General features: G+C 37.3%; 1 protein-coding gene across 1 annotated transcript in view; it reads left to right on the plus strand.

The window, feature by feature from the left end:
* The window catches only part of cntln (centlein, centrosomal protein), a 454938-nt gene that overhangs the window by 331727 nt on the left and 97673 nt on the right, over nt 1-25538 (plus strand). Inside the window, exons 20-21 of the mRNA XM_060846250.1 lie at nt 19006-19209; nt 21947-22044. Coding sequence (XP_060702233.1) covers nt 19006-19209; nt 21947-22044 — 302 coding nt within the window. The remainder of the gene's footprint in view (nt 1-19005; nt 19210-21946; nt 22045-25538) is intronic.

Here is a 25538-nt window from a genome sequence, read left to right on the forward strand (position 1 = left end):
ATAGCAAGTGTGCAGGTATCCAATCGACATCCACCCTTTCTAATAATTTTAAATGTTTCAATGAGATCATCTCTTACAGTTTGAAACTCTGCAGAATATGCATCCAGTTTCCTTAATGTCTCCTCATAAAACAATCCTGCATCCAGACATTAATTTCTATTTGAACTCCCTTTATGGAATGTGTATCTGTCCTCAGAAATGGAAACCAAAACTGTAACAATACTTCAGGCATTGCCTCACATGTAGAACTGCAGCCAAGTCATCTTTACTTATGTACTGAAAACCCCTTGAAATGAATGCCAACATACCATTTTTCTTCATAATTGCTTGCTGTATCTGCATGATAACATTCAGGTTCCTTTAGATATCAATTTTCTTACCGTTTCAGAAATGTTCTGCCTTTCTGGTTTTTTTCTAACAAAGTGGATAACTTCACATTCTTCCATATTATATTCCATCTGCCATGTTCTTGTCCACTCACTCAGCCTATGTAAATTTCCTTTAAGTGTTTTTGCAACCTCCTCCTAACTCTCACTCCCATCCAGTAAACTTGGAAATAATACAATGGATCCTCACACCTAAATTATTGATAGAGAATGTGAATAGTTTAGACTGAAAAATTGTTCCTTGTAATGACCCATCAGTTACAGATTGCCAACCTGAGAATGACTCATTTATTCCTGTTGTTTTCATTCTGTCTGTTCACCAATTCTCAATCAAATAGTACATTACTCTAAATCTCAAATCTGTAATTTTGCTGATAAATCTCCTACGTGAAAGCAATCTGAAAATCCAATTACATTATATCTACTATTTCATCTGCCCACCCCCCACCATGAGATATTCTTTTATTTTCATCCTCAAAAACCCAAACAGATTTGTCAAACTGAATTTTTCTTTCATACATCCTGGCTGACTCTGCCAACTCCTAATGGGTGCGTCCTTCCCTGTCTCTCTCCCTCCTTTGTTACCCAATGAAGTTACATTTGCTACCTTCTAATCTTTAGGAATGGCTTCAGAATTGGTATTTTGGAATCTGGCTACAACATATCCAATACAAGCATGTCTTTTGACGGTCTGGCATATGGATCATCAGTTACATTCTCATTAATTCCTCTAGTGCTACTTGATTACTAAAATCCCTTTTTTCAGTTCCATTTTCTCACTAATCCCTGGGTTCTCTGGTATTCCTGGATTTTGTTTATGTTCCTCCATGTTGATAGACTTGGTGTGTATTTGTTTAGTTTCTTTGCCACTTCCTTATTCTTTCTTATGAGGTTTCTTGTTTCTTGTATTGAGTCCACAGTTTTCATCTTTTCATTTTTTACATACATATGTAAGCTTTTACATTTCATTTTATGTTTCTCACTAGATTAGTTTTATGAGCTATCTTCAATGTCTTCACCGGTTTCTTGGTCCTCCTTTGCTGTATTCTAAAAATGCTCAGGCTTGCTGCTTTTTTTTTTGCACCTTTACAAACCTCTTCCGTTGTTGAAGTACAATTTTTACCTTTTCTTCTCAACTTTGTTTGGATGACTTTTCCTGAGAGGATTAATAGCTCAAGGAATGTAAATTTGTTGTTAACTATGTATTCTATAACTACAGTTATTGCCTGTTTATCATCAGACATTTTAATGAAGCTTCCTAATCTACCACACAAATTTGCATCTCATACCTGTGTAGTTTTCTTTGTGTAGATTTATGGCCCTTATTTCATTTTTAAACTTAATACGAAATTATGTTACATTAAGGTCAGTCTTTTTTTAGATGTTTCAGAACAAGATTATTGCACAATATTAGGTCCAAAATAACCCATTTTGTGATAAGTTTCTGAACATACTGGTCGAAAAAAACCATCTTGAATGCATTCTAAAAATTTATTTTATGCAGTGTTTGTGATAATTACATTTCATCAGTCCATATATTGATGTCCCATGATTATTGTATTCTCCATGTTGCGTGAATCGGTTATATCTTGATTTATACTATGTCCTACATTATCATAACTGCTTGATTAACAACTTATATCGATGTCTGCTGCCCCTTGATGTATCCTAGCTCCATCCAAAATGATTCTACATCTTGAACATCCAGTCTAAGACCCTCTCTTTGTAATGTACTGATCTAAATCTTTATTTCACCTCTTTTGCCTTTTAGCCTGTCCTTCCTATATGTTGAATACTTTTGGCCATTCAATTTCCAGCCTTGGTCACACAGTAGCCACATCTCCATAATGACAATTGGATTATACCTGTTCACTTCCATTTGTGTTCTCAATTCACCAACCTTGTTGCGAATCTAAGCATTCATATAGGTTGCTTTTAATTCTGTGTTTTTGTTTAGGAGGTGATACTGATGTAATGCTAATGCCATTGGATTTGTAATCCAGATACCCAGGTGAAAGATCTGGTGACATGGCAGCTGATGAACTTTAAATTCAATTAATAATTACAGAAAGTGAAAACTAATCTCAGGAATGGTGACTATGAAATCTCCATTAATTGTCACAAAAAGCGTCTGGTTCAGGAATAGCCTTTAGGGAAGGAAATCTGCCATCCTTATCTGCTCTGACTCCAAGCCCACAGCAATGTGGCTAATTCTTTGCATCTGAACTGGTCACTTTCACTCAATTCAAAGAGCAATTAGGGATGGGCAACAAATGCTGGCCTTGCTGGTGGTGTCCATATCTCTTAAAGAGTAAATAAAGTTAATTTTGCAATCTGTAGCATTATCTGTAAGATTACCCATTCCTGTTACATTCAGATGAAGATTTTTCACTTGCTACCTTACTATATTACCTTGATCTCTGTTAATTTATCACATTTTAGCTCTCCATGTTTCAGTTAAAGCCCTCTCTCCTATGCTTATTAAATGACTCCTTATAAGGTGGCGTGTTACTCAGGCATATTAGAGTCATAGAGAGTTGTAGAGATGTGCAGCACGGAAACAGATCTTTTGGTCCAACTCGTCCATGCCGACCAGATATCCCAACTCAATCTAGTCTCACCTGCCAGCACCTGGCCCATATCTCTCCAAATCCTTCCTATTCATATACTCATCCAGATGCCTTTTAAATGTTGCAATTGCACTAACCTCCACCACTTCCCCTGGTAGCTCATTCCATATCTGTACCACCGTCTGTGTGAAAAAGTTGCCCCTTAGGCCTCTTTTATATCTTTCCCCTCTCACCCTAAACCTATGCCCTGTAGTTCTGGACTCCATCATAACATCAGTAGAAATCACATGAACGTTCATAAATATAATTCCAGCTGAAGTAAGGTGCAGTGCGAGAAGCTCAAATAAAATGTCCTGTTCCTTTTCCTCTTATTTACCACTTTAATAATTGACAGTTGCTTCAAATCCCATCAGATGCAATATGTTGTAACCAACATTGCTTTAATGTGAAGTCAAAGCTCAGATGCGTGAAACAGCTTTTCACCTTATAAAGGTAACTAATGGTAGCATTATGAATTTTGTTCTTTACATTCAGTTGCAGTTAAGCTCAGGTCTTGCCTGATACTACATTTTAATAGCTGTTTGCAGTCGACAAACGCTTCAGTATTATCCAGCTTATACATGCAGGATTCTCTAGAGCTGTCGTTGCTGCCTGAGTTTTAGGTTGATGAAACAACACAGTGCACATATTGATTTGTGTGTGACACAGCTTGTCTCTTTGCTGGGCCAAGTGTAGCAACATTTATCCAGGAATTTGTGAAATGTCACTTGGATTGTGTTGTGGAGGTAAACTGAGCAAAAAAACAGCATCGGAATGGAGAATCCTTGTGGAATTAGATATGACCATCTGATCCTTAAATCTTATCACTGTCCATCTAAGTGATTTGGCAGCAGGAATGCCTTTTTCTTCTGATTTTAAAGTGACAGTCAGTGTATCATCAATCAGAGCAATGTTTAATATCAATACAGAGTAGTGTACTGTCATACTGAGGTTTAATCTATTTTTGCACATTCAGACTTGCATTATTAACTTCACAAAGATTTAGGTTATGTTCATCGCAATATATTATTGTGGACATGTTTGTGTTATGCCCCAGCTATTTACATACATTGCGCACTTCCTCTTAAGAATACTTAGTATATTGCTTCCAAACCTATTTATACGAATTTCGTTTGTACTCTCACGAAAGACAAAATACTGTTCAAATTATGCTGTGTATAATAACATCATTCCATCTCATTGAAGGGCAATTATAGGAGTAGTATAGGACTAGAGGATAGAAACAAAAGGGCTCAGCGAACAAGTTTTACCTCGGCAGTACAAAACTGGCAAAAAGTTGTATTTGGGGACTGAAAGATCTTGGCCTTTAGCAACTACATGCATAATGTGAGGAGGTGAATGCAGGAAAAGACCTTTTGATGGCAAATATTTATTCTTCCAGTGTGCTCGTTTCTTTTTTGTTGAAAAAATTCATTAGTTAAAGGTTTTGACCATGGAATGGAGGAGTTGTATTAATATCTCTGTTATTTCATCTCAATATCTTGCATTTCAGGTTCTTTTTGTATAATTTATAGTTAGTGAAAATAATATACCACTTATACTCAGTTTAACCAAAATTATCTGTGTTTGCATCACAAACGTTCAGAAATGCAATAGGAGCTATAAAACACAATGCAGTCGATATTATTTCAACTTCTTTATTGATTCAGTATTCTCTTCATTTATTCAAATGAAAATGCAACTAGTTTCCTTTATAGTTTGAAGGAGAAAATGCCTTTTTGTAAACACTTCTTTGCTAGCATTGCATCTTAAATGGTTTGTTTATGTGGTCAATTACACCAAGATCCAGCAGAGTTGTAATCTAGTTTCAGCTTCTTGGTGATGAACCTATCCTGATTACATTGGGATCATTTCACAATCCAAATACCACAACCAGGACTTCAGCCCTGCCTTTCAATAGCCTCACCATGCCCCAGTAGTTTATTAGTCCTTTATTCTAAATTTAGTGAATTAATTTTGAACCAAAATACTTGTTTAGAATAAAACTCTGCTATGTTGTTGTCCAAAATTGTGCGCTATTGTTTCTATGGACTTGCATTCCTACATTGCATTCCGTGTGAGTAAGTTACCTTTTGACATGTCAGAACTACTTCTTGCAATAATTGGGAATCACCTTTTCAGCAATTATGCTCTGACTCTTTTTCTGCGTTACTTATTTATGATCAAATGAATGGGATATGTTGTGATGTTTAACTTCTCTACCACTGGTAGAAGACCAGACAAGTGAACCTGAGGAAGGGAGAGAGTGCGTGTGGGTGGAAAGATGAGGTGAGAGGTTGTAACTGCCAAGTGTGAAACCAGTCTGGTGAGTTACTGAAAATGTTTAAACGTTACTGTTTTCATCAGGGTAATTTCAGTCATGCAGTCAACTACTCAGCACTTAGCTTTCACAAAAGGTTTTGGCAATGCTGCAAATAAACAATATACAAACAACTGTCTGGCCTGCTTGGTGTGGGGTAAAGGGTCAATTATTCATTTACTTTAAGAGTAGCTACTAAACATGTACATAAGGAGCTATAGTATAGTGACATGGAATCTGGATCCTGAATCTCTAGTGTTCTTGAAGAAGTCATCTCTTAAAAGGTCTTCTACAATTATATTTAATTAAGCCTGTTAATTTCATAAACAAGAGAGTAGAGCTCATCTCACAATATGGTAGCAGGATTTTTCCACAGGTTTTGGGATCCTAATGTAGTGATTAGAGACAATGCCAAGCCTGCATTTGCCAGCAACAACACTGGTTCAGCAAAACTCCTAATTGTCCATCTTCAGTTTTCCTGTCTTACTAATGGTTTCAGGTGGAGTCCTGATGCTGCAGACCCAATTAGAGTGCTGGAGTCTCAGCAACTTCATTGGAAGAGATGAGCATTGCTCCAGCAGCAAGCAGAATGTGAAGTGTCTCAACGTGGAGGCTCCCTCAGTAATCTGCACAATATCCGAGGAAATAAAGAAGATGTCATTTGGCAATTTCATTAAAGGTGGAATATGACACTTGAGTCAATGTGATAACAGGCACCATTGGCCTATTGTTCAAATGTTTTAGGTACTTTGCCTTTTTAGAGTACTACTTTATTAGATTGGGTACTTTTCAGATCTGAATCTGGCAGCTGTTGATAAGTGTGCATCTTATGTAGCAAACAATGATTTGATCAGGATAACCAGTGTCCAGCAGGATAGCTTTGTTTCTGTACTGATTTGACAAGCTGAACAAATAGCTGGGTCTCTATTTACAAGATTTCTGTATCTGTAGCATGTGAAACTATAGGAACCCCAGAATATATACAGAAATGAAAGTTGACTTGTGATAGATCGTCATGGAGAACCCATGAGGCAATTTCTCAACTAGTATATCAAGGAAAGGATATACTCAAAACTGAATTCAGTGTGGGATGTAGGGTTTAAGTTTTTTAAGGAAATTCTTGCATGTGGCTACAGATTGAAAAAATGCATGGAATAGGCATTAGGACTCATTGCATTACCATTGTGTTTCTCACCGAAACCAACAAAAACATTAGTGAGCACTGGACTTAGAGGGGATGCTGTGGCTGCACCATCTATTTGGGAATACATGGTGTAATTAAAACAGAACTCAGTTGTACCAGTGGTTAAATTCATAGGTTAAGTGAATACTAATTCAGAAAACAACAACACACACAGATTGCCATTGTAAAATATCAGATAAACTTCATAGAAGAATCGTATAGAACAAAAGGTAAAACAGTAGATGTACTTAGCTGTACAAATAATCAATATTTTAATAATTATGGTTACTGTGAGGTTTTGTTGAATTTGTTTTGTGATATAAGGGACTTATTCAAGATATAAATTTGAGTGTACTCCAGGCATGTACTTTTTTGGAGTGACATATTAACTGTACATTCCAATGTTGTTTTTTTTCAGAAGTTTATCTGCAGCACGTGTTTAAGCAAATAAAACCAGATTTATGACTCCAGAGAATAACTTTGTGTTCGCTATGTCAGACAAAGTTGTTTGAACAAGATGTTCCGCTACATATAACATAAATAATGATCCTTTTGTACACATTAATAGCATGTTGTCTTGAGATCCTGTAAGAATTTTGACATTTTTGTTCTTTTGAAGGGTAGGTCTTAGTCTTGTAATTTGTTGATCCATTGGGAATGTAATTATGGTTAATTGGTAAATAAGACACAAACAATGCTGAACCAGTGTTCTTTACTCTGTTAGTACCTCATACAGTTTACATTCACATAATTCACATTTGCAAAGCTATGAAGTTTACCATAATTGGTTCCTTATTCAATCTAATTATATTCATCAAAAATTTGTATTTAGTAAGTAACTAAATTGTGAAATGATATTTTTGTATAAACATTAACTTGAAAATGAATGAAAGTTCTGAAGTTCTACTTTTACTTGCACTTATGCTTTCGATTCACTTTCCATAAAGAGAACTGTTCCTCAGGAACTGAAATTCACATTGTTTTTCCTATCTTGTAATGGCTAACCATCATTTAAATTTAATAATTAGCTCTGAACTATCGTAAATGCCTTATTATACATATATATATAAATAAAAGAGTAAGCAAAAATATTTAAATTCCACTTTAAATGTAGGACCAAGATAATTAGACACAAAGCATGAAAAAAGTTAAAGTTAAGCATGGAATTTTATTTTTAGTGTTGTGATAGCTTAGGTTAATATATTAAATATACTCCTAATGTTTAATTGATTTAAACACTCAAGATGACCATTATTTTCGATATTTCAATGTGGATGAAAAATTGCATTATTGGATGGCAGGCTGAGCATTGCCTATAGTCTAAAGGATTAGATTCAAAATTATTATGTTTTTCTATTGGTGTATTGGTATTAGTTTTGTATTAGTGTATTGGTGCTAATTAGTGTATGTTGGAATGTACACCTACAACCACAGCTTAAAACATTAAAGTGACTTAAATTGGTATTCAAACTTGATTCAGTCAGATGGTTAGTTTTCATCTCAGTGAAAATAATTTATTTTCTATGAAAGAAGTCCTCATGCTGTCACAGTAGGAATTTTGTATCCCGTCTCATGACAATATAATGAAATTATGTTTCTTTTGGTTAGTTGATGGCAATCTAAAAATCTAGACATTTCCCCATCCTTTGAAAGTTTTATATTAACCTGAAATGTACCAAATTATATAATACATTCAATATAAGTAGACATAGCCTTTTGTTTGTTATTACTTTGAGTGGTTCTGAAATTATTGGGCATTCCAGTTGGCTTTAATCCCTTTGATCATTGTGAAAGAAGGAAATTTGTGCACACAACTAAGAGACCAAAGAGACAACACTTGAAATGTTGAACTGCTAGTTAACTTGTATTTTATTCTACTGTAATCAAACATGCAAGTTTGAGAAATCACAGTGCTAACTTCAGAATTTGAAGACTTGTTTCTGAATTTCATCCCTCAATGGATGAAGGCATGCAATTTTACATTGGCATGTCACCTCTCTGGTTTATCCATCCCTGCTGCTTGAGACATATGAAGAGTGAGTGAAAGTTTATGGTCAGTAGCTATGCTCCAAACGAATCTGCTTTGGGCACCTATGGAGGGATTCCACCATTATTCTGGTCATAGCTGCAAAAGTCTCTTTTAATTTTACTTTAAAACCGTTGGAGAAAGGTTACCTCCAACTTAGGGAACCTGCCTACTTCCTTACTTACTTATTGTGGCATCCTGCGGTTGGTTCTAAGGTGCAAGGCCACTCATTGGTCTACTTGCTATCCTTAATTAGATAATGAACTTGCTGACTGGCCATTCATTGGTCAATTGGAGGAAAATCACATGTGAGTGACTGATCTCTAAGCAGTATGGGCTTCTGACCCCCATTTAAGCTTCATTGCTGCGTTCTGAAGCCCACAAAAGAAATGATGGCATGAACCGAAATTCTGAGTAGAAGCTGCACTTTTTAAAGGAGCTAGTGTATTTCATTTGGCCCATTCAGCTTTCTCTGACATTCAGTCAGGTCGTGGCTGATCTGATTGTAGCCTTGACTCCACTTCATTGTCTATCATCCATACCTTTCTTCGTAATTATGAACAGTTCACAATTAACTAAACAAAATTGATGACATGGAGCAACAGGCACAAATTATTTTCCAAAATTAAATTAACTAAGAGCATTATTGACAGTACATTGCCCATGAATTGATAGTTGGAGTTTTAGATATTGATCTCTAAAGTGGTGCAAATAATGTAACTAGTGTCATAGGCTTGAATGCAGTGTTGAATACAAATTAATTAAAGGATACAATTAATTAATGAACTAACTGGAAACTGTTAGGCTTTCTATTCTGGTTCAGAATTGCTTAATGATATGGCAGTGCTGCTGAATATTATAACAATATAATCAGATGTTATAGATTGGCTATTTTAGACTGAGGAAAGAGCTTGTATAATGACTTTTTTTTTAAAAACTGTTTAGCAGTTCACTTACAAAGACCAATTAATAGGGTGCAATATTGTTTATAATCTGGATCTCTACACAATGTACTAGATGGCAATATTGTTTACTTAATGTGCACTTTATGCTAGGAACCATCTTTGTGCTTTGCAGGACAGAATATAAATCAACTTTGATTATTTTGTAATTGATGGTTGCTGCAATTAACTCCTATTTTTTTTATCAAAATACACTGCTCAAGGGAGAAGCAATGAACTTCATGAGCCATTTCTTATTTTCAAACCATTGCTTACAAAATTGAATGCTGCTTTTCTGCAAATAGTTCATTACAACTTGGCCACTTGTCCTTTCTTTATACACAAGCCCGTAAAGTATGTAACACTGGATGTTTGGAGAAATGAAATGTTTTATCACATAGACATAGTTGAGAGAGAGAGAGGATTGGCAGCTTCATGTTCTGGGAAATTAATATGTTAGCTGAGACAGAGAAGGAAGCAAAAGAGGTGAGGGAATTGCATAATTGATTAGGGAGCATATCACAACTGTGTTGAGGGAGGATACTCTGGAAGGATCTTGCAGTGAGGTATAATAGGGATAGAATAGGAAAGGTGCAATCAAAATGCTGGATTGTACTGCACACCACCCAGCTGCTAGCAGGAGATAGAGGAGGAGATATGTAGTCAGATTCTTGAAAGATGTGAATAGGATTACAGGGTTGTTGTGATGGGTGATTTTAACTTCCCCCACATAACTGCGACTCCCTTAGTACTGAAGGTTTGGATGGAGAGCAATTTGTTAGGTGTGTTAGAAGGGTTTTTTGAAACATAGTATGGATATTCCAACAAAGGAGTGGGCCATACTTGACCTGTTACGGGGAGATAGACTCAGCCAGGTGATCAGAGTTTCAGTGGGGGAGCATTTTCAGAATAGTGACTATTATTCCATAAGTTTTTGACTACTTATGGACAAGGGTGGGTGTTGGATGAAAGTTTTAAATTTGGGAAGGCTAGCTATAACCGAATTAGGCAAGAATTGGAGAATGTGGATTGGCAGCAGTTGTTTGAGGGTAAATCCACAGTGCGGACAGGCCTGTTCCTGTGAAAATGAAGGACAGGAATGGCAGGATTCGGGAATCTTAGCTGACAGGGGAAATTGTCAGCTTAGTCAAGAGAAAAAGGAAGAAAACTGGAGGAAACTAACAACAGAGAAAGTCCTTCAAGAATACAGAGCAAGTAGGAAGGAGCTCAAACAGAGTTAGAAGTGCTTAAAGGGGCCATGAAATGCCCTTGGCCAGCAAGGTTAAAGAGAATCCCAGTGCATTTTATACATATATTAGAAGTAGGAAAATAGCTAGGGAAAGTGTAGGCCCATTCAAGGATAAAGGAAGGAGGTTATGTGTGGAGCCAGAGGGAATGGGTAAGATCCTTACTGAGTACTGTACATCAGTATTCATCACATGAGGGATACTGAGATTAAAGAAAGGTCTGTTATTAAGCTTAGGCAGGTCAACATAACGCAGGAGGAAGTGTCCTGAAATATATTAAGGCAGACAAGTCACCAGGGCCAGATGGGATCTATCCTAGGATACAATGGGATGCAAGGAAGGAAGTGGTTGTGGTCTTAACAACAATGTTATTCCTTTGTTTAAGAAGGGAAACAGAGATAATCCAGGTAATTACAGGCTGGCTAGCCTGACATCAGTAGTGCGGAATTTGTTGGAAAAGATAAGAGAGACAGGATTTATTCACATTTGGAAGTGAATGGCCATGTTAGTGATAGGCAGCATGGATTTGTGCAGGGAAGGTCATATCTCACCAATTTGGTTGAGCTTTTTAAGGAAATGATAAGCATGATTGATGAGGGAAGGGCTGTGGATGGTCATTAGTAAGGCATTTGATAAGGTACTTAATAGTCACCTTGTACAAAAGATGGAGTCTCATGGGTTCTGGGTGTGCTGGCTAGTTGGACACAGAACTGACTTGGTGATAGAAGACAGAAAGTCACGGTGGAAGGGTGCTTTTCAGAAAGGAGATCAGTAGCTAGTGGTGTTCTGCAGGGATCAGTGCTAGGATCTTTGCTGTTTGTAATATACATAAATAACTTGGAGGAAAATGTAAGTGGTCTGATTAGTAAGTTTGGAGATGAAACCAAAATTGGAGATCGGAGGACTGTCTTAGGATCAAGATATAGATAGATTGCAGCTTTGGGCAGAGAAAATGGTAGATGGAGTTCAGTCCCGACAAATGCTTTTTGGGAGATCAAGTTCAGGTGTGAATTATACAATAAATAGCAGAGCCCTTATGAGCATTGACATTTAGAGAGATCTGGGTATCCAGTTCCACATATTCCTGAAAGTGGTAACATAGTTAGATAAAGTGAAGAAGGCATGCAGCACACTTGCCTTCATTGGCCAGGGCATCGAAAATAAAACTTGGTAAATTATATTACAGCTGTAGAACACTTTAGTTAGGCTGCATTGGAAATATTGCATGCAGTTCTGGTTGCCACACTTACCGCAAGGACATGGATACTTTGGAGATGGTGCAGAGAAGGTTGACCAGGATGTGCCTGGTCTGGAGGGTTTTATGTATGAAAAGAGGTTGGATAAACTCGAATTGTTTTCAATAGACAGAGGAAAGCTGAGGGGCGACCTGATAGAGGTCTATAAAATTATGAAAGGCATAGACAGGGTTAATAGTTGGAGGCTTTTCTCCAGGATGGAAAAAATGACTACAAGAGGGCACAAGTTCAAGGTGAGAGGAGAAAGTTTAGGAGAGAAATGAGGGGAAACATTTTCACGCACAGGGTAGTGGCCGCCTGGAATGCAATGCCAGTGGAAGTGATGGAAGCAGGCATGTTTCCAGTGTTTAGCGCATTTCTTGATAGACACAAAAGCAGAAAGTATGGGCAATTAGTAACAGGGCAAAGCCTATTAAGAGCATTAACTTGTCTCTGGCCGCCTGGAAGCTGAAGTGGTGGAGAGTTCGATGTGTGTATAGCAAGAACAGGGGTCTACTGTTCAACTATCAGAGATCGACTATCAGAGATCCATCGCCAAAGGATCACCGGAAGCAATGAAATAACTGTCAGAGATGCACATGGAGGGGAATGTGGATGATGATTGGGATAACCGTCAAGAGACTCTAAAAGAAACTATGATTCTGTACTGTCCTCCTCCATGATTTAACAAAGTTTTGTGTTATCTGCAAACTTTGAAACTGATCCCTGCACATCGAGATCTCACATATTGGGAGAAACAAGGATCCTTGCAGAACATCAAGTCAAACCTTCCTTAATCTGAAAAATACCTATAACTGTTCCCCTCTGTTTTATATCACTCACTCAGCCAGGTTTGAACTCACATCACCACTGTCTCTTTCTATGATGCTATCACTTTACTCACAAGTCTGTTTGTGTCATTTTGGAAGTCTTTATATACCACAGCAACAGCTTTTTTCTCATTAACCTCTCTGTTACCTTTTCAAAAACTGCAGAAAGTTACTTATCCATTTACACATTTTCTGTCACCACGCACGCACACGCATACAGTCAGTATTCATAACCTGACTGTATATGCCTTTTGAACCATAGTAAAAAAGCTTTGCAAATATTAATTTACTTTACAAAAAGACAACATTTGGGAACTTTGTTTATTTTTTGTAAATTAAGATTTTATCAGTTTGGGGAATGTAGGTTAAGTTCATTCTGATGAGTGCCACATTACTCTTGGAGCCACACATTTATATAGAACTGTTTTTGTTTGCTTCGTGATTTCAGAATTCTGTTGATAACTAACAATGTATGAATGACTGCTTCTCAAAGATGAATGATAGTTCGTATGACTGTGCTATTTTACCTAATGGTGCACAGAAATTGTCAAATAACATCATACAAGTTTATGATATTTTGCAGTGACAAGACTTTGTAATTTCATAACTGCCCTCCTTCAGTTGTATGTATATTAACTTTATTTCTGTATATTTGCAAAATGTTGTACTTTCATGTATTTATTGATAAGACCATAAGATATAGGAGCAGAATTAGGCCATTTGACCTATCATGTCTGTAACACCATTTGATCATGGTTGATATGTTTTTTAACCCATTCTCCTGTCTTCTCCCTGTAACCCTTAATCCCTTCCCAATCAAACCCTATCCATCTCTGCCTTAAATTCACTCAATGACTTAGCCTCCACAGCCCTCTGCAGCAATGATTTCCACAGCTTTACCACCCTCTAGCTGAAGAAATTCATCCTCATCTCAATTCTGAAACGTTGTTAATTTACTCTGAGGCTGTGTCCTTGAGTTCCAGTCTCTACTACTAGTGGAAACATCTTCTCCATGTCAACTCTATCCTGGCCTCTCAGAATTCTCAAAGCTTTAATGAGATCCCCCCTGTTGCTGATCCTTCTGAACTCCATCCAGTACAAATCCAGATGACCTCAACTGCTATGGCAAGACATTCATCCCTGGGATCATTCTTGTAAATCTCCTCTGGACCTCCTCCAAGGCCAGCAAACGCTTCGTTAGCTAGAGGGACCAAAGCTGCTCATAATATTCCAAGTGCAATCTGACCAAAGACTAATGTAAGTCTCAGGCAGTGCAACTCTGCTCTTATATTCTATCCCTTTTAAAATGAATGCCAGTGTTGCATTTGTCTTCCTAACTGCCAACTGAATCTGTATGTTAACCCTAAGAGAATCCTGAACTAGAACTCCTAATTTTGTTTGCGCTTCATATTTCTGAGACCTTTCCCCTTTTAGAAAATCATCTACACCTCTATTCTTGCTACTAATGTGCATAACCTCACCCTAACCTCTATCAAGATTTTCTGCAGCCTCCCCACTTCCACAATACTACCTGTCCCTCAACTTACCTTTGTGACATCTGCAACTTAGCAACAATGCCCTCAGTTCTTTCATCCAGATTGTTAATGTGTAGAATGAATAGTTGTCCCAACATTGACCCTTGTGGAACTCCAGTAGTCACTGGCTGCCATTCTGTAAAGAAATGAGATGTAGATATATAATGAACATCTGGTTGAGAATTATTTTGCATAGGCTTTCAAAACATGAAATGTCCGAGGTCGTGGTCCATTTCTTCTCAGTTTGCTAATTTTCGGTAAGCCATTCAAGACTCAAATGAGGAAGAATTTCTTCGCTCAGAGAGTTGTGAACCTTTGGAATTCTGGATCACAGAAACTATCAGGGCAGTATATTAAATATTTTTAAGAGGGAGCTGGATGCAGCCCTTGCAATGATATGCAGAGAAAGTGGGAATGGGATAATTAAATTGCATGATCAGCCCTGATCATATTAAATGATGTTGCAGGTTTAAGGGGCCAAATGGCCTACTCCTGCACCTTTTTTTTATGTTTCTGTGACTTGCATCATGTACCCTGGCTCTTGTCCCTGTAACTTTAGCAACAATATATTTCCCAGTAATCAATGATTTACGAACTAATGATTTTAAATTTTGTCTTAAAATTTTAATATGTATTTATTCAAATTGTCTTTTGGCTGATGAGCTCATTAAAAAGTAATTAGCAAGAATTGTTAGAAAAATAGGATTATAAATTTATAAATTGTCTAACTACAAATTGTTTTCATGTTGAATTGTGAGAACTGCAATGGTTAATTCCTCTTGGATGACTGTCATTATGTATTAGCTGTACACTGACAGCATCCAAACTGGCACCTAATGCCAAAAACTGGACAAAAGCAAAATCAAACTGCCATTTATAAATCAAAACACTGTCCATTATGAGTAATAACAAATACCAGAGACTTTTCAGGGCTGTAATCTAATATATGAGTTTACATAGTAGTTGTGAAGTGCTCAAGATTTAAATTTGTGGTTTTCAACTCCTTTTGGAATCATGCCTTACAGTCAGTGTGGTTGCTGTTCATATAGCATTGCATAAAATTTCAATTGTTTAATCATACTAAAATGCCTGCTTGTCATAAATATTATTGATGTTTGATGTTGGATGAGACCATATGCCCTCTGTCAAAGCTGAGATCATTGGAGAGTGTTACTTCACACATTGAAGCCAAACACACCAACAAATTTCAATTAAAAGCAACATTTGGTTTACTCAAAATTAGATCCAAAAGTAAACATGAGCTATTTGCCACATTCTTGTCATCTTATTATAAATATTACATTTTAAAAAGTAAGCATAAGTCTGTCCTCTTCAACACAAATGCATTATTTTTTTTGTATAAACCACAGAATTTACAAAGTCTAAGCCAATCCTCTACACTCAGGTCAGCTCAACAATTTTATCCACTGAATGGCTGAACCAGATGGTCCAGGAGCATCCTAGGGGCCACAATATTTGATATTAATCAAGGCAGGAAGAAAGTACGACAATGGCACTCACTGCTGCTGGGATAGTAGAGGTAAACTTCACCAATTTCCAGCTGCTGATTGACAACCATCACCTCCCCTGAATGCGGTTGCAGTGAGTGTATGCCCTTCATTGTCTTGAGCCTGCTCCACCATTTGATAAACTCATTACAATGTAATTGTGGTCTAAGCTCCACTTTTATGGCGACTCCCAATAACCTTTGAGTCCCTTGTTGATTGAAATCCATCTAATTCAGTCTTGAATTTGTTCAAAGATTCCACTTGCACTTCTCTCTAGAAAAGAGAATTCCATAGATCAATGTTCCTCTGAGTGAAAAGAAAAACATCACCTAAGTCTTAAATAGGAGATGTCTAATTTCTAGAATCTCCCACATGAGGGAAATTGTCCTCTCAGCATCCACTCTGTGAAGTCCCCTCAGGATCTCAGTTGTGAAAATATGGTCATCTCTTATTCTAACAAACTCAAATGGGTGTAGGTCCAAACTGCTTATATTTTTTTGATGGGATAACCAGGATTCAGTCAATTGAACCTTCTCTGCACTGTTTCAACTAAATTATATTGTTTTATAAGTAAGGAGAGTAAAATTATTCATAGCGAGCGGTTTGGTATCCTTAATTCACCAATATTCACTGACAAAAGTTATTACATGAGAAATGTTCTCCTGGAAAATCTTACTATTATGAAATACTGTGGAGCCTATACACAATGTCCTTTATTATAAATATGTTAATATATGTATAGTACATATTGAATATAATATCCTTTTGCCATTTTCAGTGGTATGCTTATAAATTTGTTGAAATAAATGGAGAGTAACAACAGTAGCCTGCAGATATCTCTGCAAGATGTTTGTTACTGGTATTTCTTCCATTCCAGTGAGCAAGGTTGTGCATAATTTTCATATTTACAACAGGATGAAGTTTCATTTTCAAGATGTTTTTCAGAGCTTCCTCATGGCAACCCCTTGCGACTTCAGAGGAAACCCAGATTAAGTGACATTAGCACCGTAGTTGTCACACCCTGTACAGCATACAATCGGGAGAAGCTTCAAAGAAATTTCATAGGAAATAGGAACAGATATAGGCCATTCAGCACTTAATCCTGTTTCATCATTCAGTGATATCACGGCTGATCTGTAGTCTAATTCCATATAACTGCCTTTGTTTTATATCCCTTAATATCTTTGCTGAACAAAATTATATCTTTCTCAGCTTTAACATTTACAACCAATCTATCATCCATTTGTGGAAGAGAGTTCCAAAGCTCTATCAACCTTTGTGTATAGATGTAATGCCGAGCTTCTTTCCTGAATGGGCTGGTCCTGGTTCTCTGACTGTGCCTCCTAGTTCTAGAATCCCAATTACAGGAAATAGTTTATCTTTATATACCCTGTCCTTTCCTGTTAATATCTTGAAGACTTTGATTAGGCCACCCCTCTACCTTCTAAATTCTAGAAAAATCAGGCTTAATTTATATAATTCTCCTCATAACTTAACCCCTGAATTCCATTTATCATTAAAACATAGAACAATTTAGCACAGAGCAGGCTCTTCGGCCCACGATGTTGTGTTGAACATTTGTCCTAGCTTAAGCAACTATCCATGTACCTATCCAATTGCCGCTTAAAGGTCACCAATGATTCTGACTCTGCCACTCCCACAAGCAGCGCATTCAATGCCCCCACCACTCTCTGGGTAAAGAACCTACCCCTAACATCCCCCCCATACCTTCCACCCTTTGTCTTAAATTTATGTCCCCTTCTTGTGAACTTATGTTGTACTCCCTCCAAAATCAATATCTCGTTCCGAAGGTATGGTGCCCAGATCTGCTCACAGCATTCCAAGTGGGATCTAATCGTGGTTTTTTATAACTGCAGTATAATTTTTGCATCCTTGTACTCCAGTCCTCTACATATAAAGGCCTGCATTCCATTTGTTTTCTTTGTTTTAAGTTACAGTTTGGAAGCTGCATCTCACATTATAATCATGAGAAATGCAACTTCTAATGTCTATGAATTTCCTGAAAATCCCTGAGGTCACAGTGCATTCTATTGGAATTGTTGTGGTTCTGTTCGCCGAGCTGGAAGTTTTTGCTGCAAACGTTTCGTTCCCTGGCTAGGGAACATCATCAGTGCTATTGGAGCCTCCTGTGCAGCGCTGCTTTGATGAAACATCAAAGCAGCGCTTCACAGGAGGCTCCAATAGCACTGATGATGTTCCCTAGCCAGGGAACGAAACGTTTGCAGCAAAAACTTCCAGCTCGGCGAACAGAACCAAACAACGGACACCCGAGCTACAAATCTTCAACCAGACTTTAAACACTATTGGAATTGCTTAGTTTCAGAAAAGTGGGGTTTTAATTTGGGGAAACGGATAAGGTGAGATTGGTAACTTGGTTAAGACTAATTTGGAAGGAGTTAAAAGTGTAGATTATGAGAGTTTCTGAATTCATAAGCACAATGTCCCTCACAATAGGGTTAGCAAGGAAGAACAATAACTTCTGTCATTCCTGGGTGCATTCACATCTTAGTGCTGAATTCCACATTACAAATGACGCCAGTACCCAGCTCAACATCAGCATGAGTCTCAGTGCCCAACTCCATGGCAGCAAGTTATTAACCTGTCCCTCAAATGGATTAAAAAAGTATACTGTATATTAGTCCAGCAAATCACTTTGATAAATTTGCTTAATATTGTTGCTATTTACTTAAGCTAATCAGTAGTAAAAATATTTTCGCAATGAATATGATAAAAAGATTAAATCTGTTTTCGTCAGAGCATTAAGACAATAAACACTGCAATTTCAAAAATAATCTACTTTTCCAAACCTGTTCTTTCCTTATAGGTTTCCTTGTGTCATTCCATTTCTAATTAGAGTTGCAATCCCATAATCATGAAGACAGCGCAGGATACCATTTACATTCATTTCTCTTCAATCTTCTGTTTTTATGTATGGAGAATTATGTCTTTACTTTGTTCTTACTCAAATGGATGGTCTAATTGAGATTAGTAATTCAACTTGCAAAGTACTGCCTGTGGAAGACTATCCTCAGCCTATAGCACTACAATGTACTCTGTTACTTAAGTGTTGACACTGCCTGGTTAAATATAATTTGTGCTCTTTTTATAATTGTATTAAAAATTAGATTCCTTTTTAATCACAAATATTTTCCACCAACAAACAGAAGTTAACATTTGACCTCACGGAGCTGCAGCACCAGAAGGATGCACTGGACAAGAAATTGAATCAAATGGTAGAACAACAAGCTCTTGTCACAAGGTCAGCAGAAGAGAATTCATCGTTAGCTTCCAGTCAGGCTCTGAATACTCCAGCTACACCTCGCAAACCAATAGAAGCAGAACTGAAACAGCTGCAGAGTAAATTGAAGGTTAGAAGTCAAGTCATTCTCTATATATCTTTGTCACTGTCAATTTTCAGCATGTTTTCTGATTTTGTCATTTTGATCAAAATGTTTGTTGGTAATGCTACCATGTTGGAATTTAAAAACCACACAACACCAGGTTATGGTCCAACAGGTTTATTTGGAAGTATTAGCTTTCAGAGTGCGGCTTCTTCATCAGGTAGCTGTGGAGCAGGATCATAAGACACAGAATTTATCGCAAAAGATTACGGTGTCACACAACTGAAATAATATATTGAACAAACTTAGATTGCTGTTAGGTCTTTCATCTCTTCAAATGGGTTGCAGGGTTTGGTTCATTAATATGTAAATCTTAGAACTTCTTTTAAGTCACATTCTCGAGATAACTTAAGGTTTTATTAAAAAAAAGGTGACATCTCAGCTCAGACAATGCATTAAAGTTGTGAGGTTAAAGTCTGTCTGTATTCCAATCTTGAGTGAGACTGGTTCTATTTCCAAAGTAGAAATTTATAAAATGTTTCATGGATTGACTGTCTGTACTGACTGTCTGCAGATTGTGTGCTTTTTGCAAAATAGAATGCAAATTCACCCCATCGACTTATATGTGTATGTGCGTACATGAGAGAGAGAGAGAGTGAGTGTGTGTGTGTGTGTGTGTGTGTGTGTGCGCATGAGTGTGATGGAGTATAATTGTGTGAGAGTGTGTGTGTGTGTGTGTGTTTGAGAGAGAGCATGTGTATGAGAGGGGGTCTGCATGAGTGTGTGTGTGTTGTGAGAGAATGTGTGTATAGTGCAGTGGGGTCACCTCTAGTGTGATGTGAACCCAAGGTCCCGGTTGAGGCCAGGCAATGACCATCTCCAATAAGACACAATCTAACAAATGCCCCTTGACATTAGGTGATATTACCATCACTATTCCCCACAATTAAAACCTTGGAGATTACCATTGACTGAACTTGAATATTGCAGTAAACAACTCACTTCCTGACTCCCCAAAGCCTGTACACCATCCATAAGTCATAAGTCAGGAGTGTGATGGAATACTCCGCACTTGCCTTGATGAGTACAGTTCGAACAACATTCACAAAGCAGCTTATTTGATTAGCATCACATCCACAAACATTCAGTTACTCCACTACCAATGCTCAGTAGCAGCAGTATACGCCATATACAAGATGGTCTGTAGAAATTCACCAAAGATCCTTAGACTTTCCAAACATACAACCATGTTCATCTGAAAGACAGTCACCAGATACATGGGAATGCTACCACCTGCAAGTTCCAGTTCAAGCCACTCCCCATCCTTATTTGGAAATATATTGTCATTCTTTTAATGTCGCTGTGTCAATATCTGGAATTCCCTACCTAACAGCATTATGGGTCTACCTACAACAAATGGATTGCAGCAGTTCACCACCTTCTTGAGGGTAACTAGGGATCGGCACTAAATGATGCCCCAGTGAGAAAGTGAATACAAAAAAAATCTATTCTAATAGTAACCATGCAACCTCTGTCAACCTGGTTCATTAATATTCTTTAGGAAAGGAAATCTACTATCCATACCCAGTCTGGCCGATATGTGACTCCAGGCTCACAGCAACGTGGTTGACTCTTAAGTGATCTCTGGGCAAATGGGTATGGGCATTAAATGCTGGCTAAGCCAGTGATGCCATCACTGTTTTAATGAATTAATGTTTTTAAAAACTACCAAGCAATGATTTGCTTATTTATACACTTATATATCTTCTGTCTACTTTAAGCAACTCAGCCTGGTTATTACATTTCTGTATTAGCACAGTATATTCTCATGACACATCTCTCCCAAAGAAAAAGCATTTTGGAAATTGCTTTGCAGAAATTAAGTGGAAGCCACAACTCTCAAAATATACATGGAGGCCCTCTCTATCTCTTTCTCATGAGCTCTGTCACTCGCTCCCTGTGTCTATCTCTTTAATGCATTGCCTGAGTCTAAAGTACAACTATCCTCCAGAAAATGTTACAATTGCCATCAATTTTCCTCCAAGTTTCATGAATGGTACACAATACCTTTGTAGAAATTGAGTATAGAAATAGGCTGTTCCGCAAAACCTCCGTGTGGATAGACTGTTCTGCAAAACCTTTTGTATATGAGCAGTATCCTAAACCATGTGACTGCTGTGTTCTTGTAACCCTCTTTCTCTTTGTCTTCAACCACTTATTGAATGTATTTTTAAATGTTGACATGCTTCATTCACTCACTAACTGTAATGATTCCTCATCCATTTGTCTAAAAATGTTTTTTCTACCATGTGCCTAAGTCTCTTATACATATTTTCTTTTTCCAAATCCCTTTTAACCATTAGAAACAATTGTGTCTTTCTATATTTTCTCGCATTTCCATAGTTTTAAACAGCTCACACTTAAATGAAAACTTCCCATGTACTTTAAACAAGTGAAAAATAAGTAAATAACGTATACAGTCATCTTTTCTAGCTAAACATGAATATAAAAGTAAAAGGTAACATGGAACATAAACCAAAATGTAACATGACTACATTTGCATAAAAACTACAGATCTTGAAATGTAATAGGAATTTCCATCTAGAGAGTAGATAATTGACCTGAATTAACTGCAAATATTAGTCAAAAGGTTTCAGATCTAAAAAAAATTACCATTGAAGTAATTTGAAATAATAAAAATTGGATTTTTTTCAACAAGCATTCTTTTTTTAGTCCAAACTAATTATTTATCTTTCTTATGCAGAATGCAACAAATGAGATTTCAAAGCATTTAGCTATGAACAAAACTCTAAAAGCTGACCAGCAAGAAAAGGATGAACAGATTCAACAACTGCAGGAAAGGTAGGAATAGCTCTGCAGTTTGTGTGTAGCGCAGCCTAGTGGTTGCCTTTCTTCAAAGAAATGCCTCCATTTAGATAAAATAGTTATCTTCGGTATGTATTCTAATATATATTAATTTACAATAAAAGTGTGCAATTTGTAACACTAAAATTTAGAAATCACGTATATGTTATGTTTTGTTTTTAAATATATTAATTGCAGAACAACAATTAGTCTATTTTTCATCTTGGATACACATAATTAATTTTTGTGAATTTTAAAAAAACATGATTTCATTAGCAGCACCCATTACTTTCATGATCAGCTAAGTACATGCGATTCTCGATAATGAATAGAAGAGTTAAACTTTTGGTGCCACTTCAGATTAAATAAATGCTTCTGTTGCTGGCAAAGTCAGCATTTATTGTTGATCCCCAATTGACCTTGTTGTGAGGGACTGCTGTTGTGAAGGCACAGTGCTGTTAGATAAGGAATTCTATGATTTAAATACAATGATGCGAATGAAGACTTACAGATATACAAATTCAGATCGTTTGTGATTTGGTTAGAAGATCGGGCATGATGGTTTTCCCATGTATGTTCTGCTGTTTGAGTTGCTGCAGACATCGTTTGATGGTACACACTGCAACCATAGTGTGTCAGTGATGGAGGGACAGAATGTTTAAGAACAGAAGAAATAGGAGCAAGGGTAGGCCTTTTGGCTCTTCAAGCGTACACTGCCATTCAACAAGACCATGGCTGATCTGCCACAAGCCTCAACTCCTCTATTGTGCCAGTTCAGAATAGCCATCAAGTCCATGATATTCCAAAAAATTATTTGCTTCTTCTTTAAATACTTAGTGACCAAGCTTCCACAAGTCTCTAATGCATAGGATTTCAGATATTCACTAGCTGCTGTAAGAAGAAATCCTTTTGCATCTTAGTTTTAAATTCTGTAGCTATGTCCCATTGTTTGAGATTGCCCCACTATTGGTAACATCTTCTCAACATGTACATTGTCGAGCCCCCTCAAAATCTTGCATGTTTCAATAAAGCCAGCCTTCACTATTTTAAACTCTGATGAATAAAAATCTAACCTGATTAGCCATTCTTGATAAAGAAAACCATTTCATCCCAGGAAGCATACTAGTGAATCTCTGTTGTCCAGTCTTCAGTGCCAGTAAATCCTTTTATAAATATGGTGATCAAAATTGTACAGTAATCCAGGTGATGCCTCATGAACACCTGTATAATTCTAACATGTTTTCCCTGTTTTTCACTTCTAACACGTTAGCCATAAAGGCTAAAATTCTATTTGCTTCCTTAATTAATTGTTACATGCTAACGTTTTGTATTTCATACACAAGAACATGCTGATCCTTTTCTGCTGAACTTCTTTGGAGTCTCTCTCTATTTAAATAATAATCAAGCATTTGATTCTTCCTATCAAAGTTCATGACCTCAATTTCCCGCATTCAATTTTGCTTGCTCCCCTTGAAAATTCCTGATGTCCTCATCACAGCATTTCCTCCCACCTACTTATGTCTCATCAGTCAATTTGGATACATTACACTCTGCCCCTCCTCCAAATCATTACATAGATAATAAATAATTGAAGCCCCAGGAACAACCTTTTTGTATCTCCACTAGTGATGTCTTTCAAACTGAAAGCACTCATTTTTACCAACTCTCTCTCATTTATGTGTTAACCAGTCCTCAATTCATGCTACTATATGATCCACTCCACCCCCCCCCCCCCCCACAAGTCTGTCAGCTCCAATCACATGCAATAACTTTTTTATGTGGCACTAAATTGAATGCCTTGTGAAAATCCGAATACAGCATCTATTGTTTCCCTTTTATGAACACTGCTTATTATATAGAGTCTTGGAGATGTACAGTACGGAAACAGACCCTTTGGTCCAAATCATCCATGCTGACCAGGCATCCTAACTTAATTTCGTCCCATTTGCCAGGGCTTGGCCCATATCTCTCTGCATCCTTCCTATTCATATGCCCATCCAGATACCTTTTAAATGTTGTAATTGTCCCAGCCTCCACCACTTCCTCTGGCAGCTCAGTCCATACACACCAGTCCTCTGGTTCTGGACTCTCCCAACCAAGGGAAAAGATCTTGTCTATTTACCCAATCCAAACCCTTAATGATTTTATCAAGTTACCCTGCAGCTTCCAATGCTCCAGGGAAAACAGCCCCAGCCTATTCAGCCTGTCCCTGTAGCTCAACCCTCCAACCCTGACAACATCCTTGTAAATCTTTTCTGAATTCTTTCAAGTTTCATAACATCCTTCTGTTATGACACGGCGGTGAACCCTTCTGTTAATTAAACCAAACACCCAGGAAAGCTCATCTCACCTGGTGACAGAGAACTCTCATATTCCACTATTTGAAGAAAGTAATATCAATTTATTCTTTAACTCTAAAAGTGAACATTAAACAATAACTTTAAGCCCCCTTTCTCTTAACTGCTTATTATCTGCCTCCAACTCTATAACAATACACATTTCCAATAAAAAAAGTTATTAAAATTTCATCAACTTAATTTCAAAACCATACAGTGGCTGTCATCTCCAGTATTTTTCTTCTTTCAGCTGAAGATCTCCTTGGATCATCCTCTTTCTTTTTTACTGCGAAGATGTTTCATATGAAAAATGTACCTTCGATAGAGAGTGTTTTTTTGAATGGCAGTCTTTCTTGATCGCAGTTATTCTCTCGATGGCTGAGTTTCAAAAAGCCTGTTTGTTTTATACCCCCAACATCGATTCGTCTCATTGGTTCGATGTTGGCAAAAACAATAAATTCAAACTCGATTGGGTTTTAGTAACCTCAGACATCATTTAAACTGGTTAAATTTGAATTGTTGTCAAAACAGCAACCAACTCAGGTATCTAATTCACAGCCAAATGTTACATATTTTCAATTTTCCGGTGCACTCTGAGACTGCTAGCTGATCATCACAAGTGCTTGTAAGCTTTCAGTTCAGAACAGCATTTGCTGTCTCTTAAAGATACAGTACACGCTTTCAACTTCATAAGACTTCCTATGGGAGGGAGAGCAGAATTCCACACAATATTCCAAATGTGGCCTCACCAATGTCCTGTACAGCCGCAATATGACCTCCCAACTCCTATACTCAATGCTCGAACCAATGACGGAAAGCATACCAAACACCACCTTCACTATCCTATTTACCTGAGACTCCACTTTCAAGGAGCTATGAACCTGCATTCCAAGGTCTCTTTGTTCAGTAACACCCTCCAGGACCTTGTCATTAAGTGTATAAGTCCTGCTCTGATTTGCCTTTACAAAATCCAACACCTCAAGTTAATCTAAATTAAACTCCATCTGCCACTCCTCAGCCCATTAGACCATCTGATCAAAATCCCATTGTACTCTGAGCTAACCTTTTTGGCTGTCCACTATACCTCCAATTTTGGTGTCATCTGCAGACTTACTAAATATACCTCCTATGTTCACATTCAAATCATTTATATAA

This window comes from Hemiscyllium ocellatum, chromosome 2, assembly GCF_020745735.1.
Source record: "Hemiscyllium ocellatum isolate sHemOce1 chromosome 2, sHemOce1.pat.X.cur, whole genome shotgun sequence".
Classification (NCBI taxonomy): Eukaryota; Metazoa; Chordata; class Chondrichthyes; order Orectolobiformes; family Hemiscylliidae; genus Hemiscyllium; species Hemiscyllium ocellatum.